Raw genomic sequence first — 21051 nt, 5'->3', positions numbered from 1 at the left:
TCTAACAAAAAAAAAAGTCATTCTCATTAAAACTTTATTTTAAATAATTTTCTCAAAAACAGTGTCAATATTATTGCCACTCCTAAGAAATATTTTAATGCAAAAAAGTCCCCAGGATGTCTGTTGTCTGTAACCATGTCCTGTTTCCTTGGGGTTTCCATTCATGTAATATCCCTTTGTCATCTGTTACCATGGGGGGAGAAAAAAAAAAAACAAAGAACCTTTACCACACAAGACAGATGGTTGTTGTCCTGGACAAATCTGGTAACTGGTTATTCTCAAGTCCTAATGGAACTCTTTCTTTTGGTTCATGTACAGCACTAGTTGTTATCTGTGGGTGACAAGTGAAGTCTATATGCCCAAACCTAAGAATGTAAAGGATCTTGAAATGTTCTACATGGAGGAAGCACCTCGAGTCTGATTTGTGTAAATCTTTTCTAAATGCCTTGTAATTGTATTACTATTCTTCCCTGAAAGCCACTACTAATGTTATGAGAACAGCATTTGCTCCACGCTGCATCATGAATGAGTTTCATCACTTGAACTGCAGCTCAAACCTGGCTACGTCATCCCACTTCTCACCTCCTGTCCTCACCTTCTCCTCTATCTCTGCTCTGTTCTCTTTATATCTGCACCTTCCACAGTACAATCCAATCCAAATGACTGCACAGTTCATCCATCCACTTACGCTACTAATATCACATCAAGCATATTCTCCAGTCAACTTATTAAATAACTCAAAATAATTGAGCATGGGTCGATTGTTAGCAGGAAATAAAACTCAATAATGAGATGCTTTGTGTGAAACGTGTTGGATAGCACTCCTACAGGTCAGTCCACAGAGACAGAGCATACTGAATTTCCAACAGCATGAATCATCTTGGAATGCTTGCAGAATTTGGCACTTATCCTGACTAGCCACTCCTAATGCATTACTCTAAAAGCATTATGTGCACAATGAGAACTTAAAAAGCAGCTGTGGAGATTGGCGTCTGCTTCACTGGGTTACAATAAAACACAAGCAATATGATACGGTAAATAGCCAAACAAGTAGAACACGTTTTTAAGCAACCATAAGGACCAGCTAAAAACATTTTAAAGTCAACACCTTTTACAATATTTGGCAAAGTTGTCCATTTGCTTTTGATAAAATCTTTGCTCAGATGTGAAACTAGTTTTTCCCGACTGGTTTCAGTGGGGGAAAAAACCCATCAACACCAACCAGTCAGGGCAAGAAGGCTGATGGTCAATTCAAGTGTTCTAGTATAGGCATGTTTTAGGATGGTGATGTTGGAGGGAACACTTAATGACCCCTTGAAATGACTTGAGAGTCATAACATGATTCTGTATTGTTCTGTATGTATTTTCTTTTGAAACAGGAAGTCAGAGTGACAATGTGTTGAAATGCTTGACTGATTTACACAACATCCAAAAGCGTTTGAGATATACTGTACCACCTGTGAATCTATACACACTTTAGTAGCTTAGTGAACTAGCTAAATATGGAACAGAGAAGAGTTTAATGAGAGCCTATTTTCAACTGTGGAGGATTTCTTTGAGGATGATATCATAGATGATGAAATGTCATGAAATGTTTTGGAGTTATGATGTGCATTTTCCGTCAGAGGCACCAAATGGTGATGGAGAGCGGGAAGGTCTTCACTAGCAGACATCTGAATAGTAGATAAAATATCACTTACTCTTACTGATGAAGAATCCCTAACTATATATACTAAGATGGAACCACATTCTCAATCTGTCTGAGGTAGCAAGACATTCCGGCATTGAACAGGAACAAGTTGGTAAAACATTCCTCTGCAGAGTGCCTATCACATAACTGTGAATTTGCTTAAATTCCACCCTCTTAAAAATGAATCAATTCCAACCATCTTTTTCTCAATAAAGGTACAGTTGGAGAATGGAACAGTTTGTGGTAAAATGCACAGCCAAAACAGCACAAACGATGTTTGCTGTTAAGAGAAAGACACGCCCCTGGGGGTGGGGCATACAGAGTCTCGAGAGCATTTAATTGGACTGGTACAGGATGAGTCATCAAAAAAAATTTTAATCATTTCCCCAGAACTGGCAAACTATCAAATTTAAATGCAAATATCTCCAAATTTGTTTGTGTTTTATTTAGTTGTACTATCATATTGTTGTCCAGAACATTAAAGGACAGGTACAGAAAGGAAGGGCTGCGTTCATTTGATTTAGAGTTTCAAAACTGCTAGCTTTAACCTACTTCTGCCAAAATCAGTGACAGTACCATTAAAGCAGGGGTGTCCAGTAATATCTGCAAAGCACCTATGTGGCTGTAAGCTTGCATTCCAGATGAATAGGTGCCACATGGAAAAAATACAGTGATTAAAAATGTGGAATAAGATAGGAGACCCTGCTTTACTGGTTACTGATCGGGGGTTCAAGCCCCAGCACTGCCAAGCTGCCACTGTTGGGCCCTTGAGCAAGACCCTTAACCCTCTCAGACCCAGGGGTGCTGTATCATGGCTGATCCATGACTCTGACCTCAACTTCCAAACAAGCTGGGATATGCAAAGAAAAGAATTTCACTGTGCTGTAATGTATATGTCACAAATAAAGGCTTCTTCTTAATATACGTGTGGAATTTAATGCTGTGTTTTTGACTGATTCTGCTGATTTATAGAATGACATGACATGGTTGACTTCATTGCTAGTAAAACTACAATTAAAGTTCAGGTTAATTGTGCGTGAAAAAAGAAACTTCCTCTAACCACCCCTTTTATGGTGTACGAGATGCGCTAAAGTAGCTTCAAGCCATAAAAATAAATGCTGCTTCACTTTAAGGTTGTGAATGCAGATGGGATGCGCAGTATAGCATGTGAAGGCTGAAGTGTACTACTTTTGCAGTGAAATTGCAGAGTAGATGCTCTTTGGCAGGTAGCCATCCACCCTCGCTGAGCCCCCCTGCTGCCTAGCTTATGCAGAGATGTGAGTGTGGCCCATCCCAGCATGCATCTGCCCACGCTCGCACAACCCCCTGCTCCCTCCCACCCATCAGCCATGCACAGCTCCAAAACACAGAGTACACACAGTGCCATAGAAACACCGCTCAGTGTTAATTAGGCTTCCAGATCGACATGCCTCAGAGAAAATATAGAGCGCTGGTGCTGCACACCAACCAAACTTTCACTTACAGGAACAACAACATAAAGTACAACTTAGTGTTTTCATAATTAGGTACAGTAATGCAACCATCATCTGCTATCTATCTATCTATCTATTTATTTATTTATTTATTTTTACAAACTGTCCATCCATGTAAATGTGCAGACACAAGCGTTTTCATTGTCTAACTCAGCTGATGAGGTGTGGTAGATATTGCTGCTCTCCCATCGATCACTCTCTCTCTCTCTCTCACACACACACACAGACACACACACACAGTGTAACCTCCACAGAAATATCATGTCATTATAACAGGAACATTATTAATTCATGGCACATAAAATACAAGACCTTCAGCTCTCCATAAAGCATATTGATTATAACATGTGATTATATTACACATATCTTGAAACTGATCACCTTTTTCCCTCTTTTTCTGTAAACAAGGCACATTATGAAAGTTCAGTCTGCCCCATGGGACAAGTCATCTTTTACAAGTAGGGCTACTGCTGCATCTCTCTCTCTCTCTCTCCTGGGGAACAGAGACTTGCTTCCTTAAAATGTAGTGCCTGTTATTTGAAAAGAACAGAAACTCAGCTCAAGCTTAAGGACAGATGAGTATCTGCTCAAGGATCATAGCAGAATTTACACCTTAATACCACTCAACTGCTAATTAAACAGCAAACCTGGCTTTGGATAAAACGCTTAAAAAACACATTCCAACAGGGACAGCTTTGGGATTATGAACATATTTCATTAATGTAGGATTGTAGTTGTTTAAATGCTTGCTGTCTTTCTGGAATTCAGAAAATCTTTAAACACACATAGCCTAAACACATAAGGATGCACTGATCCCATTTTTTTCTCCATGAAATGATACCAGTAGCAGAGCTCTGAGTATAAGGTGATACCAGATAGTGATCCGATGGGAACGGTTATGTGAAACAGGCCTGATTGTGGTGGCCTTTAAGTCAGGTTGTATCCTGAGATCTGTATAAGATCTGTATTGTGTATGTGTCAGCACAGCCTTCATGGCATAAAATGTCGCAGGATAGTTTTGGGGAATAAAATGCCAAAATGTCAATTTGATCAATAGATCCAGTGGTTCAAGTCAGTGGGCACTGATACTCACACTCTGTATCAGATAGGGGTACATTACTATCAACAACATAAAAGAATTTTATACCTTGAAAGATTTATGGGTACAGCGGAGCGTGTTGCCACCTCACAGCTCCAGGGTGCCTGGTTTGAACCTGATCTTGGAGTGATGGAGTTTCTGTGTCTATTTCCCCATGTCAGTGTGGGTTTCATCAGGGTTCTCCAGTTTCCTTTCTCCTCCTAAAAACATGCCAGTGGGTAGTTTGGCTATGCTAACTCACCCCTAAGTGTGTGTGTGTGTGTGTGTGCATGGTGCTCCACGATGGACTGGTGTCCCATCTGGGGTACTGCAGATGAATGAAAATTTTTAGGGTTCATCACATTATGAAACAGAAAATCTTAATGAATAGAACAGGCATAAGACTTTAAAAAAAAAAACCTAATCAGATTCTAACCTGGAAATCACGTGTCAATTCATGTGGTCTCAGTAATGAAATAAAGCAAAACTGTGATGTACTCTGAAACTATGAAGGATACTAGGCTGTTTATTTCACAGTAACTCGATTAGAAACCTAATTGCCATTGTGGGTGTTGAAGAAGGACCATTATGCAATATAACTGCGCCTCACACCTCTGTTCTCGCTTGCAGGTTGAAATCTCGCGTGACTTCACATCCTACATTACACTAAGCCACTAGCGCCTGTCTTTTTCCTAACCGTTTTCTAAAAACTACGCCTTCTGTGTTATGATTGGTCAGGCGGTCAGTACTGTCCAGGAATTGATTTCGGATTGGTTAACCCAGCAGCGGTCTTTGTCGAGACCAGCCAATCGTAGCGCAGGAGGAGGGATTTGTTGGTATACGGGTGGGGAAAAACACAACGTTTCGGCTCGGCTCAGGCTGTGTGTGTATGTGTATGTGTGTCTGTGCGCGCGCGCGCGCGAGATCAGCTCCCCCGAAACCCGAGCGAGTGAGTGAGTGAGCGAGGCGGTTACCGAGACGAGACGAGAGAGAGGGAGAGAGGGAGAGAGAGAGAGGGGCGATCTATCAGAACAACATGGCTACAATTCCAACCTCGACGAGGTTTACGGACGAGTATCAGCTTTATGAGGAGCTCGGAAAGTAAGCAAGAGCGACCAAACGCTGTGTTTGTGCTTCACGTCAGCTAGCTCTGCGCGGCTTCGCGGTAAACGGCTGCATTCACGTCCCAGGCGGCTTCATTTGATTCGTGTAACGTTACTTCGCTTCACCTGTCAAAACCCATATGGTCAGACTGCAAACCGCTACCAGGAGGCATGCTTAACGATTCCAAATGTCTCACATGAGCTCTCACAACATGTATATAACGCTGCAATGCACAGAGTGCTGCTAGCTCGAGTGTGCTGCTAGAAGCTGTAAAATAAACTAGCCTGGCTCGCTTTCTGCTGTCGTGTGTGCTTCTCACTGGACTCGTTAGCATACAGATACATGAAAAAAAAAGCCATTTGCTGTTGGGTGACTGGTTGACATTACGTGTGCTGAAGTTTTGCAGTTTTTATTCTTCCATCTTTTGTAGCTGAAGCTGGCTGTGAGGAGAAGATAAGGGGCTTTCTGCAGATAAGCTATAGCTAAGTTAGCCATAAAGCGGAAAATGTTATGAGCTCGTGCTGCAATTAGGAGTCATGTGTGGTCTCTTAGACACGTCTGCGGCTTTTTCTTTCTAATACGGAAATGTGTCGATTTATAGAAAACACACACCCTTAGAGAGACCTCTGGGTTTTATTTATTTATTTATTTTTAAATGCTTTTCTTAACATGTGTCTATGTATGTAGATAGAGAGAGAGATGTGCACAGAGTCAGATGAATGCAGGGATGGAGCACAGTGCGGGTGGAGTAGGCCACTGCTGCCCACTCAGCCTGGCCTCCTCCATCTCTGCATTCATTTCAGGCAGCATCAGTGCAGTGCCCAGCTCTGCATGGCTTTCCCTACTGCAACACTTCATTCTCACCCCAAATGTTCAGCCATGTGTATAGGATATGGACTAGTACAGTGTTTCAGTGCTCCACTGTGGTCAGGGGCTTGTCTATATTGCTATATTGGAGGAACTCAAAGCCATTTCATTTGTTATTGAGTTTCTGTGGTTATTAGCTTGTTTGACTGGTCGCTTGAATTTAATGAGTTCAGTCCAAACCTCAGTAACTCAAAAACAAGTGGGGCTATAAATAATGTCAAGTTGGACTTACTGTGTTCTTTTGCTGTAAATTACAAAACAAAACCAAAAACCTCTATGGCTCTAATAAATCGCCAAAACATTATTGTACGCATCTAAATAATGAGCTTAATATTCAAATAGTTGGATTATATTCCTTAGATAAATCGGTACTGGTGCAGTCTGTGAAATTTGCTTTACAGTGAAAAAGGGTTCTTGACTTCAAAAACTATGAGTACTACTAGAAAAGAATATATATATATATATATGTGTGTGTGTGTGTGTGTGTACACAGATAGACACACACACACACTATTGGAACGGCAAGGCCAAAAATTCTTTTGTTTTTGTGATACACTGAAGACATTTGAGTTTGAGATCAAAAGATGAATATGAGATCAGAATTTCATCTTTCATTTCCTTGTATTTGCACCTTTGGTGGTAGACCACCCAATTTTTAGGTAAGGGAAAGTATAGGAACAGATAGTCTTAAAGTAAACAATACTTAATATTTGGTTGCATATCCCTTGCTTTCAATAACTTCATCAAGCTGGTGACCCACTGATGACATCAAACTGTTGCATTCTTCTTCTGTGATACCTCCAGGCTTGTACTGCAGCTTCTTTCAGTTGTTTGTTTTGGGGGGTTTCTCCCTTCGGTCTCCTCTTCAGGAGGTGAAGTGCATGCTCAGTTGGGTTAAGGTCTGGTGATTGACTTGGCCAGTCTAAAGCTTTCCACTTTTTTGGGTCATTGCATTGTTTCATGCTGAAGTTCCTCCTAGTTAGACTGGATTAATTTCTCTGTAAACTGGTTTCTTTAGACTTCTGAATTCATTCTGCTGCTACCATCATGAGTGACATCATCAATAAAGATTAGTGAGCCCCTTCCAGAAGCAGCCAAGCCATGACACTACCTCCACCATGCTTGACAGTGAGCTTGTATGTTTTGGACTTGCCCTGTGGAGGTTGTTGGTGATGTCACAGACTGTAATTTTTGGTTTTTCTTCACAGCTCTCAAAATGCTTCTGTCATCAACTTCTGTTGTTTTCCTTGGCCTACCTCGTCAACATCTGGTTGCTCAGTACAGCAGTGGTTTCTTTTATTTTCAGGACATTGTAAATTGTTGTACTGGCCATGCTCAGTGTTTGTGCAATGGCTCTGATTGATTTTTCTCACTTTTCTCTTTAAAATGGCTTGTTTTTCTCCCATAAACAGCTCTCTGGTCTTCATGGTGGTTTATCTTTTTTAACAAAAAAAATGCAGTCTTCACAGGTAAAAACCCAGGGTTCAGACCTAGAGTAGACATTCAGCACTATTAAATGTTTGAACAGTCAAGCTAACAGCATTCACCTGAAACACCCGTCAGTCACATGTTCCTGTATGTTTTGATCACTTGAAAAATGAGTGGGTTCAAACTAAAGGTGCCATGTTCTAAGTTGTTTAACACATCTAGATGTAAATCTCAGTAAATGAAAGCTGAAATTCTGATCTGTTTTCTCATATTCATCTTTTGATCTCAAACCTAAATGTTAGGTGTAAATCAAAAACAATAGAATTTGCCTTGCTATTCCAATACTTTCGCAGGGGACTGTATATAAATGTCTACTAATAGAGTAATGATGTCTAACAGTAAAATAGTCTATAGTGCAATGGATGATAAGAGCAGCTAAAGAAAGTAGTAGCAGACAAATATGTGCAGCAAAACTGCTACTATGAGCTTATCCTCAGTGGTGTAGGGCTGTGTAATATGATGGTATAATACCGATATCGTGATCAATTAAGTCACTCTTCCTCACTCTTACTGGAAGTTTAAGAGCAGTGTGTGCAGATAGCACAAAATACATATTTCACCTAACATCGATCTCCTCCCGTATATGAATGCATTTTCTGACACATGACAAAAATTCCTTTTGAATTTAACTTATGCAAAACACAAGAAGTGTAGTGAGCTTAAAGATAATTTGTCAGAAGTTCGATGCGGGGCGTCACAGGAGTGCAGCGGGTAGCGTTGCTGCTTCACAGCTCCAGGGTCCCTGGTTCGATCCTGAGCTCAGGTTACTGTTTGTAATTTTCCTCCAAGTTCTCCAGTTTCCTTCCACCTCCCAAAAACTGTTGATAAGTTGATTGGCTATGCTGAAGTGCTCATCCTGGGTGTATTCCCGTCTTGATCCCCGTGTTCTTAGGATAGACTACGGATCCACTATGACCCTGACCAGGATAAAGTGCTTACTGAAGATGAATGAATGTTAAAAGCAAAATATCTGTCATGTCATGAACGTGCATGGCATCCATAAAATCACCTTTCAGAAATGATCATCCTGCAGATTACAATGCATTTCTGATAGAACTCAGTGTAATGCTAAATGATTTTAATATTACGTCAAGGTAAGACTAATGACTGATATTATGTTGTGTTAAATAATCCCAGGCTGTTACTTGGAGATCCTTCCAGAGCATAAGTTCCACACTTTTTGATGCAACTTTTTTCATTTAAAAACAGGGGTGCCTTTTCCGTCGTCCGGCGATGTGTGAAGAAATCAACTGGGCAGGAATATGCTGCTAAAATTATCAACACAAAGAAGCTGACGGCGAGAGGTAAGGCACACGACTTCTTCAGTGTCCTTTTCGAGTGTCTCGGTTTCAGAAAACCTGAAGTGTACCATTCATTTATTTGTTTGCTTTTATTTATTTATTTTTTTTTTGATGATGATGTGGCATCAGCAGCTCACATCTAGACTGTAACATGCTCCCAATGTGGTCTCCAGTTGCAGCCACAGGCATTTTACAAAGAGCTGTTTCTGCTATTTTTCAGTAAGAAGGATAGCCAGCTACTTCCAATTTCTAAATATAATACGAAAGGCTCTGTTTCTTTATTGTTGGTCATGATTTCTGTTATCATGTGTAGACTCAGGATAAATTGAGCTGTTCGATCCTGTGTGTTGTTTTTTTTATACAGCTATTGTTCAGTTACTAGGACGAAGAGAGAGTGGAAAAGTGAACCTGGTGTTTATATACACATAGTTTTCTGTTAACAAATGAAGCTCAGTGTTTAGCTGAGGATTTTGGCGTTCTCGGTGTAAGGTGCAGTCCTAGGTGAGGCTGTTTTCTGCTCAGGCTGAAACAATGGCAGTGGTAAATGCAGAGAGCTGAACATAGTGCATTTTGTTCTTGTCTTCATTTCTATTTTTTGGCATTGGGTAATAAACAGTCGTTTTTCAGCTTTGTCATCGGTTGCACCTTTGTGACATGTTGTAATGTGGAAACTTGTCTGAGGGAAATGACGAATCACGTTGTTACCTTTTAGGCTTGCGGCCACTCTGCATACTTCTGTGACTGATCTGTTTCTTTTGTCATGGTCAGATCATACCTGAATGCTGGCCAATACCAGAAAAAAGTTATAAGCAACCTGTTTTGTTGGTTTTTGGTGCTATGATCACACACAACAGTAAATTACATTCAGGCAGTTCAGACCTCTCAGAAAAACACTTGTGAATGTTTGAGTATAATTATTTATGTAACTAGCTACTTTTGTATTTAATATATAGAGGTAGCTGTTTTGTATTTTGTAGTGTTATATTGAGAGAAGTACAAATTACACCAAAACCTACAAAACCGAATGCATGTCAGGCGGAAATACTTGTTTAAATGCCAGCCATTGCTTCCACATATCAATGGCTGACGTAATCCTATGTTTATTTCCTTTAAAAGAAGTTTCCTGATTAATATATGTTACTGATTAATACATCTTTCCTGGTTAATAGATCTGTATTTGTTTTTTAGGGCAGTTACTGAGATTGATTTTCTCAAAGCATTCCGTCTATTTTAGTGATAGATATCAAGATGTAAAGACTGTTTAACATGAATGTTCTTATTAAATTATTATTTAATAATAATTATAAATTATTCTTTTTATTAGTTACTTTCTTTAATTGCAAAGTAATTCCACATTGAAGACATTACTGCTCCTGTAACATGCACATGTATCGTGTGTGTTAACGCCATACTATAGTGTGGGCAGTGGTGTCTGCATAATGTTTCCAAAACTGTAATGAGTGGTTAAAGTGTGAGACTGGCCTAATTAATACCGAGTACTACTGATACTGTCTGTACAACTCATTATCTTGTCCTTTTGATCCAGTAGCATGAAACCATGTTAGCAGTGACCTGAAGCTAAGGTGAAGAGATTGGTTTGTATTTTTATCTCTTTGTTTCGTCCTCCTATTAGACTAGTCGGACTTCAGTGTTGACGGTATCATCAGGGCTAATTAAGCTCCTAGTGATGAAGGACTGGATACATGAGCCTCCTGCTCTGTCACAGGAAAAACAAAAGCTGCGGATCTATTTCTGGAAAGTGGACACTTCGTGTACCTGACCCTCGGGATATCAAGTTGATGATGTATTGTTTTGCGCTTGACGCTATATTACGATATTAGAATATTCAACAAATAAGCAGTAACACACAAGAATACGCACATTTTAAATGTACCAATTGAGAGTTGCCTGTTAATTGTCTCTCTCTCTCTCTCTCTCTCTACCTACATATATATGTATATACACAAACACACACACACACACATATATTCGATTTCTCTGCAGTTATCAGAAACACCCCTGTTTTCATTTAAGCCCAGGTTTTTTTTCAGCAATTCTTAGTGGAAGTCTTATTTTTTTCGTTCTTTTCCCCCCCATTTTCTCCCCAATTTAATCACCTGCCAATTCCCACCCACCAGCCAGCTTTTGCCATCATGCCACAACCCAAGGCTGAAGGCTAACATGTGCTTTGCCGAGCTACATCAAGCCAGGCAACCACATCTTTTTAAAATGCTGCTCATGCTGCATTACAGGCAGCGTAACACACTCTGAGGAAAGTGCTGTCTGCCCTCTTCCACATACATGAGCTTACAGACACTCACAATTGGTTAGTGTTGCTGTGATTGACAGAGTGAGTATGCCATCCATCCCATCCTACACTCCTGGCCATGGTCATCTGTGGCATCGTTGAAATTTGAACTCGCTCTCTCTTGATGCAGTCTCGTTTTACATTTTCTCAGTTGTCATGTCTGTTTTCCAGTTCCCACTTAAAGGCTTATGCAGTGGCATAACTGCACTAATGCTAATGTGGCTGGGATCTGACCTCATCATGTGGAGATGAAATTCGGGGATCTTTCAGAGTGAGGAGATCAATATCCTGCTAAGCCTTCCTTTGGTGTCAAGTTCACTCACTCTGTTCTATGTTTTTTCCATGTGAAGATGGCAAAACCTCTGCATGTTTTGTGAATACATAACTGAACGATTATTCAGTTGTTCAGCATGGTAAAGAATAGCTTGTATTCTAATCTCAGGTTATCTAAGCATTCTCTCATAATGTTGAATACAGGGCTGTCAAAGGTAACATGTTATTTCGTGTTAATTAGCTGGTGCACAGCAGTTAAACTCCAGCTCTGTTGAGAAAACCCTCCATTGCATTGTTGTGTGTATGTGTATGTTTTACCCCTCATCAAAAACAGCTAACTGAAGTCAAGAAGTAATGGACAGATAAGTGATGAATTGAATATAGTGTGTTAAAGCAGTGTTGTGGGCTCACGGGCTAACAATTTGCCACTTCTTATCTAGTACTTATTCGGTTTAATTGTATATATCTAATGCATTATATTTTCCTCTGCTCAGGAGGCTGACCCACAAACCAGCTAATAAATTTTGAACAATATACATCCAACTCGGGTGAACAGTGTGGGAAATACAGCACTTTGTGTATGTGGTCCTCCGCCTTCTAAGGGGATTTTTAATACTTGGTTGCGAATTCTTTGCAGTCAAAGCCTGAAATCTGGAACCCATAGACATCACCAGACACTGGCTTTATTTCCCTGGTGATGCTCTGCCAGGCCTTTACTGCAAGTGTCTTCAGTTCCTGTTTGTTCTTATGGCATGTTGCCTTCAGTTTTACCTTCAGCAAGTGAAATGCATGCTCAAATGGATTCAGGTTAGGTGATTGACTTGGCCATTGCAGAACATTCCACTTCTTGCCTTTAAAAAGTTGTGGGTTGCTTTCGAAGTATGCTTCAGTTCATCTATGCCATTAAGTGCCATCTAATGAGTTTTGAAGCGTCTGGCTGAATTTGAGCATATAATAATCTTATATAATTAATAATTCATCTTGCTGCTTTTGTCACATCAATAAATACAAGGGATCAGTTCCATTGGCAGCCATACGTGCACATGCCATATGATAAGGTGGTATGCTTTGGATCATGAGCAGTTCCTTCCCTTCTCCATACTCTTCTCTTTCCATCATGCTAGTACAAGTTGATCTTTATCTCATTTGTCAATAGGATTTGGTTCCAGAACTGGATGGGCTCCCCCCCACCGGTCTTCCCATTTTTGATGATGCCTATGGTTTACATCTTATGCTAAACCCTCTGTATTTGATTGTATCTTGACTAACACAGATCTTTGGAGGGTATTCTTGGACTGCTATGGTGAAGGGGCTAGGTAGAGGTAGAGGTGAGAGGTAGACAGCTAAAATTTCACTAACTTTGTCAGTGTCTACATATTTATGGACTTGACTTTATACATGGACAAAATCAAGTTTCTACATTGTTAATTCATAATGCATGTTTTTGTGCACACTTGATTACTTTATATGGTATCCTGCTGCTGTTAGTCCAGCAAGGTTTGAGCGTTGTGTGTGCCTGTGTTGTTGCATGCATGCTGAAAAATCCAAAGGCCAAAGGACTAGGACTGATTGTTCTGTTCGTGGCGTTCCTAGCTGAATTATAACAGGCTTGTTTTGTGTTCTGGTCCCCATGGATGGACAGGAAACAAAGGAATTAGTTAAAAGATAAATTCCTAGAAAATAAGAAGGCATTTAAATCGGCTCATTTTGCCGGTCTTGGCTGAGGTTCTTCTCAAGTATCCTGGCAACTATTTTTCTTCTCAGGTTCTTTATCAGATTGCCTGGGCTCAAATTAAAAAGTAACAGTCCTATTCATTTGGTGGGAGCCATTCAAATGCCAGGGTTCCATTGCTCTAAATCTTGCCTCTAGCCCATGGCTTTAATCAAAGCTGAGCTTAGCCTTGCTCATGCCAGCATGTTTCACACAGACGCTGCAATCAGCTGTCTCTGATCTTCCATTCACTCCGTCAGCTGTTAAAAGGGCATAGCGGTGACTGTCGCCGATGCCATATTTATGTGTTCAATATTCAAGAGAGGGAAAACAGTGAAACCCACATGTAATCCATTGCTTTTTTTATAGTGCTTGTCAAACTAGCTTTATTATACTGTAAACATGCTGATGTAGAGATGCTTAAGTGTGCTGGTCTAGGTTCAGCCTGTTCTGGCAGTAGTCAAAAGAATATAAAAAGGAAAAGGATGTTTTTAAGCCAGTGGTCCTTGGATAAGTGCATACAAACTGTGACTGTATACAAGCCAAAAGGAGAAGAATGTACCCTTATTGTGGAGTTGAAGGTCTGCACAGTGTTTACTGTCATGTCAAATAATTGCCTGTTCATGCTTCGTGTCGATTATTAGTTCATGGATTAATCATGGTAATGCAGATAGCTTTGTGTCTGCAGTGCATGCACTTTACATATCTGTCTTTCTGCATGAAGCTCAGGATTGTACACACCAAGTTATGTAAATACGTTTATAGACTCTTTTCTAAGCAAAGGAACCGGGCCCACAGTAACCACAGATACAGTAGTGTGGCTGTGTCGGTCTTTCTGACTGTCATTTCAGGCCTCTCTCTTCCTTTTGTTCTGGAGCTTGTCACCATTACTAGGCTTCTTTTGACTGTGTTATTGAAAGATGTTAGCTACTGTATGGCTGAGAGCATTGTGGTGACCATGGTTTGGCCACAGGCGTGCAGACACACACCGCCGATTGCAGATGACGTCAGAAGGCGCATAGAGCGGCTTTGCTGAATTATTGACATGCACAGCCTGGCTCGACTCAAAATTGTAAAGAGGGCAATAACCTTTTCCTCTCACTATTTTCCTGTTCATGTCAATCTGCAACCCCCCACGTTCATGTTCTTTCACTTACTCTCTCTGATTCCTCTCGTCTCTGTCTGCTCAGGTGCTGCGTTTCTCTCCTGCTTGGTTATCGTGTCTCTGGAGGGCTTCCTTGCTGGTTGCTGGAGGCCAGTTGGCGGAAGGCTGATAAATGTAGCAGCAAGGCTGCCATGGTGAATGTTTAATGGAACAAACTGTGCATTTTTAATGAGCCCAAGACGTGTGTGTTTGTGTGTGGACATAGATTTAGCTCTGTGTAAGGACCTCCTCGTGCTGATGGGAGTATGTGACAGTTTTGACATTGCGGGGACATTTCAATAATAAGCAAAGTGTGCATCACACACGTTTATTTGGAAAACTAAAAGCAAAATATGTACTTTAGGGTATATATTAAAGGCATAGCATTATTTATTTACAGTAGTATGCGGGTTAGTGGAAATAACCCACGATGATGGTAATATTAGACTGTGTCTGTTTGTGTGTGTGTGTGGGAGACAAAGTATGAAAAATGTAATCTAATTGCAAATGTGAATCTGGTATTTTACAGTGTTGTATAGATGTACTGATGGTATTTAGCACAACACCCTTCCCCCTCTAATAACAGTACTCCCTGTCTCTTTTGTTCTGTTGAAAGCATTCGTGCCTTTCACAACTAGGTTATTGTGGAAAAAAAAAAACAGCTGGAAACACTAAGAAATGAATACCTACCCCCTAATTCAGTTCAGGTAGTGTTTCATTTTGTTTTGCGCTCTGCTTAAGGATACTCAAAAGACTTGTTATTTGCTGTGGGGCATTATCAGTCACTAATCTACAGTAACCAGCAAAAATAAAACCCTTTATTCTGAAACATTAGTAGGAAGTCTTTTGCGTAGGCATTTGGCCAGTAGCAACCAGCAACCAGTTTTCCTTTGCTCAGATATGTTAGCCGAGCCACTCCCTGTTTGCGTGGAGGTTGGTGAGCTTTAGAGGGACACTGTTAGCAGAATTCCCAGTACAAATATGAACTGATTTAGGAACCTCTGGTCTCCAGCTGTGACATTTTTAGTAGCTGATTAAATTTGCTTAGACTAACCGTCCTGAGCAGCTACCACCAGATCATTACCAGCAGTGGTAGCCCCTTCAAGCCTGAGGAGGCTTGCTGAACGTCGCAGCCATCAATTTAATGTCTAAAAGAGTAATTTCATTTTTAGCTTCTCCGTGTTGCATTGTTGTGAGCTGCCCACACTTGCTTCACCCTGCAGCTGTTGTGATTGTGATTTGAGATCTGCTGAATCACGCAGAATGAAGTGCCTTTGAGGTAGGGTTTACCTGTGCTTGTGTTAATCTCAGGAGAGAGTGGATGTGCCTGAACAGTCTTAATATAGGAAATGTGACCTTTATATAGGAGAGATTGGATTTTTAATACCTCTAATACAGTGATGAGATCAGTGCATGCACACATGCCCCTTTAGTGATCTGCCTGAACCATTTAAATAATAGATGCCTGACCCTGATCATGGTGGGTTGCAGCCCTGGGGGAGGGGCTTTAATATAAAGGAACTGAAGCAGCAATTCAAGGCCAGATCAAGTATTTTCACATGGCTGGTGACAAATTGCTTGCCTCTCTGCCTCTCTGTCTCTCTGCTTCCTGTATGAAAGGTCAGAATTGCCTCACTCAGCAGCTCTTTTCATACGACAGACAAAAAAAAAAGCTTGCATCTTTCATGAGGTAACCATGGTGACAGCAGTGTTATGCTAGTTTTTTTAAATGCAGATTACACTATTAGTTTAAATGAAAATAAGAATATGCAGCAAAAAATTAAAGATGTTTTATTATTGCTAGTCATGGATAGCAAGCTAGTTAGCTAGGTGGCGACACTAAAAAAAAAAAAATCACTTGAGGACATCGCTTGAGAGTGGTGCAACAGAAAAGCCCTATGGCCACATTTGAGGTTATGTATATGAGGATAGTGCTCTCCTCTCAGTGTGTTCAGCCACCTGTGATGTTGCATGAGCAGCAAAGAGATGCAAAAAGATGCAATGGCATCTACACATATCAGTGGAGCTGCACATATCAGAGGAAGCATTGTTTAGTTATCAGGTTAGTAGTTGTAGGGGAGAGCAATCTAATTGGTGGGAATTGGTACTGATGGAAATTGGGAGAAAATGGGATAAAATCATCATAGTAAATAAGTTGAAAGCATTCATCTTGCAGGTGGGTGTGTGAGATGGTTTCTTGGAGTCAAGCCCAGTTGCTGCACCTCCTGCCACTCCACCGCATGGTGAATGTCGCATGGTTTCAGTGAGGTGTTACTTCGGGGGTTGAAACTATAGCCTACGCTGTCAGACTATAAGATCTATAAGATCTTTTGCTGGCCAGCATTGACCTACATTGATTTGTTCCATGCATGACCTATAGCAAGGTGCAAGAGGCTTGATGCATTATATAGAGAAATTTTTGTACACATTCCCTAGCCACTTTAATAGGAACATCTGTTCCAGTGGGCACAGGCTCACCAAAACTGGGCAGTTGAAGACTGGAAAAAGATCAAGTGACATCTTTCTGTTTTCACCTTTACAGTTTTGGTGAATCTGTACTCACTGTAGCCTCAGATTATGGTTCTTGTCTGACAGGAGTGGAGCCCAATGTTGTCTTCTGCTGTTGCAGCCTCAAGGTTGTGCATTTTGAGATGCTTTTCTGCTCACCACAGTTGTAAAGAGTGGACTGTAGACTTACTGTGAGCTCAAACCAGTCTAGCCATTCTCCTCTGTCCGCTCTCATCAACAAGCTGTTTCCATCTGCAGAACTGGCAGTGACTGGATGTTTTCTGTTTTTCCCATCATTCTTTGTTAAGCCTAGAAAGTTTCTGAAATACTCAAACCAGCCTGTCTAACACCAACAGTCATGTCACAGTCAAAGTCACTGAGATCACATTTTCTCTTTATTCTGATGTTTGATTTGAACATTAACTGTTTGATGTGAATATTACCTGTATCTGCATGATTTTATGCATGGCATTACTGTCACATGATTGGCTGATTAGATAATTGCATAACTGAATGAGCAAGGGTACAGGTATTCCTATTAATGTGGCCCATAAATGTATACTACTTCACAAACTTTACTATCAGTGTAGTGAATTAAAAGTCTAAGAGCACAGCCTCCATTCAGAAGTGCTTTGTCTTCGTGGGCTACTATAAAGCAATCACTTGGTCAGGGTGAACATTGCTAGGTCAGAAAGTTTTATTTTCTTCTTCCATAATGCCTTATTTAAGTTTCTTAAACACTGCCTGCAAAGCTGAGAGCTGAACTCGGATCACCTGTGCCCTGCAGGAGGATGTCTCACTCGGGCGCCCAGACGTGCTATTTTCAGCATGTTAATGAACTGCTTGATACTCCTTGCTTAGATAAAGCAGTACAATGTGATGAGAGTAATTTAAGTTCAGAGTCTCGAGACAAAAACTTTCATAGTCAAATGCTTCTGCTTTCTGACTTGGTGTTTGCACAGCGGGTTCTGCTCCCATGAAAGTGCAGGGGCGTTTACGAAGGGGCCGTTATGTGTTCTGTGACGTGGATCTGACAGCGCCATGTGCTATCCAGGGTAAACATTATTCAGAGGACTGAGTCACTGTTTGCCAGGCCCTGCATTGTTTATTTGTAACTCACAGAACAGTAATGTTCTGAGGCATGAATTTAAAGAGGTGAAAGTAATGGTGTCCATAAGCTGTAATCAGGCTTTAAGAACTGTGGCAGGGCTTAGAGACTGACGTCCAGTTCATATTTGAGAACGTTGCAGTGTTCTATCCGAGCTTTTCTTCTATTACTCTGTAGGTTTATCTGTGAAGATACTCAAAATGGCAGAGCACTGGGCTTTCACACCAAAACCAATGGCTTCCACTCTGTAATCAGGTTTATCAGAACTTAAATATCCTGGTATTCAGTGTTTACTTAGTTGAATCTTTAACAAAACTCTTGCCTAAATCAGGCTAGCATTAAAAACAAGACACAGAGCTTGCACTATCTACCATTCCTAAAAAGTACACATGGAGTGAGCGGTGGCTTGGCACAGGTGTGTGGCCCTGAGATCACTGTGACAGTAATATCTCTCCCCCCTTCTCTTTGTGTTGCTGTGGGGATTTGTAGGACCTGTTTTGTTTTAACTGCTGTGAATCCTCAGGCATCTAAAGCACATAACAGGATAATCCCAGACCGATCATAGAGAGACATAGTAACACTGTCTATCGGCCAACCATCTGGCTCTGGGCAGGCTTAAGCTCATAGTCTTACACACACACACACACCTATACCTATGTTAACTCACAAACTCCTGCACCAGTTTCTTCAGGTTCCTATTAACTAGCTCACCTATGATCTAGGGTAAAAGCAAAAATTTATTTGAGTCCATTTTACAGGCTGTCTCTGTTGTGCCAAATGGTGACTAATATGCGTGGTATATATGAAAGGGTTAACAAAAAGTGTCCTATTTCATTCTACTCTGTTTCATTTTAAAAAAAAAAGCAATACGTAGGGGATCTTGTCCTGAGGAGAAGACTATGTAATATTGAAATTTTTGATTTCATAACCTAACTCTTATTTTAAATATGATACCAATATCTGAGCTTTGAATACCGGTCGTTGTTGCTGTACAGACACCATTTTGGCCACCATTTTGTGCTGATAATGTGTTCAAGATGGAAAAAAAGGATGCTACCTGAGCTAACTGATTCAACAGCCAGTGTACTCACACATATATAAAAGATACAGTGAATTGAATGTGGGGGAAATATTAAATCTGATCTGCCTCAGGGGCATGAGAAATTTGTTGGCTACGTTCTGCCCAGTCTCTAACTGACGAAGCTTAAAAGTGGTATATCTCTTGTAATTTGGAATCATGCTAGATGTGCCCCACCACCATGAAGTGCTTTATGTTTAAACATAGATTGTCCTGCAAGAGTCAGGAAGTAGGCTTTTATTTTCTTTCTTTTTCTGGTTGTTGAACCTGTTTGTCCACTGGGCAGCTACGATCTAAAATAAATTATATCCCAAACACTAAATCTGCGTGTCCTGGGTGCCTGGGCTACTGATTTATCTGCCTGTGTGCCTGATACTAATCTAGTATCTCAGACCAATGTCTGTCTAATAGATGTAGAAATCCTTGATTTTCAGGGATCGCCACATTCCTACCAACTTTTTTCTAGCTCTATCTCAGGTTAAAGACAGTATGATGGTTCATATTCATAAAATATCACATTCTGGAACTTTATTGCTTTCTTGCATTGACAGTACAATATCTGTACCATATCTTTTTGTCTAATTTATACATTTTTACATTTAGTCTATGTTGCAGAAGTTCAGTTTCCTCTCAGTTTGGCTTGGATTGTTTCTCTGTTTAATGTAGCCTACACTTAGCTGTATTAAAATTCCATGTTTTTAGTGTTCTTCTGTTCAGATGAGCATGTACAGCATGTTACAAGTTGTTACACTGGTTAGGTTAGTCGCATACACTGCACACATGACTGTCTCTTTCCCCAGCACATATAATTAAGATTGTAACGCACAGCATTTCTGTTGTATTCTGTTTCCAGTTTCTAATGAAAAGTAATGCCATGTTAGCACTTTCTAATTTTCTAGGTTACCGAGATAAATAATTAAATATAGTCTGTAAAGCTGCAAATAACAGAATAAAAAAAATGAGTGCATCTAATTAAATGCAGCATGAACGTCATCCGTGTTTTCATTTAGTCTTGACTGTAAGACATTTAACTTTCATCTATCAAAGCAGGACTCTAGCATGTTCTCTTATTGATGGGATTTATCTATTGTACGTGACGTAAACATACACTGGAGGTAAACGTACAGTGAGCTTTTGCAAATGCTAGTAAAAAAAAAAAAAAAAAATTGTTGGTTCCAAACTGTAACCACTTGAGGCAGGGTTCTTATAAAAACATAAATTAATTTATTAATTAATATTTTTTCAGGATAATTAATAATTTTGAAAAACAACTGCTGAAATATGCAAAAGAATAACAACACACACTCTTATGCACTTTATGCTTGGTCAATGATTAAAATTTTTTTTTATTTTTAAAATTTTATTTTAAATAAAATAAAATTTTAATCATTGACCAAGCATAAAGTGTTTGGGGGGAAAAAAGCATCATAAACTCTGACATATCTTTGTGTAATATAGCAGTTAAATATGGTGTACCTGTGCTGGCTAGTAAGGCCGTATAGCACTGTATTGTGAACTGAGGTTGTTTAAACTGAGAAGAGTGCTGACAGAGATGCTGGTGCATGATTAAATGTTGAAAGAGCCCTTTATACTAGGCCTTGTAGCGTCTCCGTTGTGTTTTATTTCTGTGCTGCAGATGAGAGACTCCCTGCTTTGCTGCTGTAGCACGACTCAATTCTGCAGCCTCACTGAAGCTTCAGTCCTGATTCATCCTGACATCGCACTGCCCAGCAACAGCAGCACACCTGCTCCCATTGGTGCTTTTTACACACCAAGAGAGCGCGGCTTTAACAGAGCTGTGATAAAACTGACCCGCTATCATTTCTGTTCATTAATGCCTTTTTAATTATCGTGCTAATTAACGTAACCCCTGTTGGGTGTAAGAGTTTCCTCTGTACCT

The 21051-nt window shown here is 40.3% G+C and overlaps 1 protein-coding gene and 1 long non-coding RNA gene across 30 annotated transcripts in view; one reads left to right on the top strand and one right to left on the bottom strand.

The window, feature by feature from the left end:
* Positions 1 to 111: 111 nt before the first annotated feature.
* LOC117596582 (uncharacterized) lies at positions 112 to 4938 on the bottom strand. Of its 2 annotated transcripts, none has more exons than XR_004577630.2 (3): positions 4698 to 4938; positions 4331 to 4589; positions 112 to 183 (listed from the first exon to the last, which is right to left on the bottom strand). It is a non-coding gene; the product is annotated as an uncharacterized LOC117596582 (long non-coding RNA). The 2 variants fall into 2 exon arrangements; XR_008301523.1 differs by lacking the exon at positions 112 to 183 and adding an exon at positions 3110 to 3713.
* A 194-nt stretch (positions 4939 to 5132) lies between these two features.
* The window catches only part of camk2g2 (calcium/calmodulin-dependent protein kinase (CaM kinase) II gamma 2), a 63601-nt gene continuing 47682 nt past the window's right edge, over positions 5133 to 21051 (top strand). For 15 of the 28 annotated variants that reach the window (XM_026941048.3, XM_026941002.3, XM_026940956.3 and 12 more), the window contains exons 1-2: positions 5135 to 5362; positions 8930 to 9024. In XM_026941048.3, coding sequence (XP_026796849.1) covers positions 5298 to 5362; positions 8930 to 9024 — 160 coding nt within the window. In that variant the 5' untranslated portion in view covers positions 5135 to 5297. Of the gene's footprint in view, positions 5363 to 8929; positions 9025 to 21051 lie in introns of all 28 variants that reach the window. The other 13 variants (XM_026941011.3, XM_026940966.3, XM_026940948.3 and 10 more) reach the window with 3 other exon arrangements.

Source organism: Pangasianodon hypophthalmus, chromosome 3, assembly GCF_027358585.1.
Source record: "Pangasianodon hypophthalmus isolate fPanHyp1 chromosome 3, fPanHyp1.pri, whole genome shotgun sequence".
NCBI classification, from domain to species: Eukaryota; Metazoa; Chordata; class Actinopteri; order Siluriformes; family Pangasiidae; genus Pangasianodon; species Pangasianodon hypophthalmus.
The sequence above is the reverse complement of the archived record's forward strand: the minus strand, read 5'-3'. Positions and strand labels throughout refer to the sequence as shown.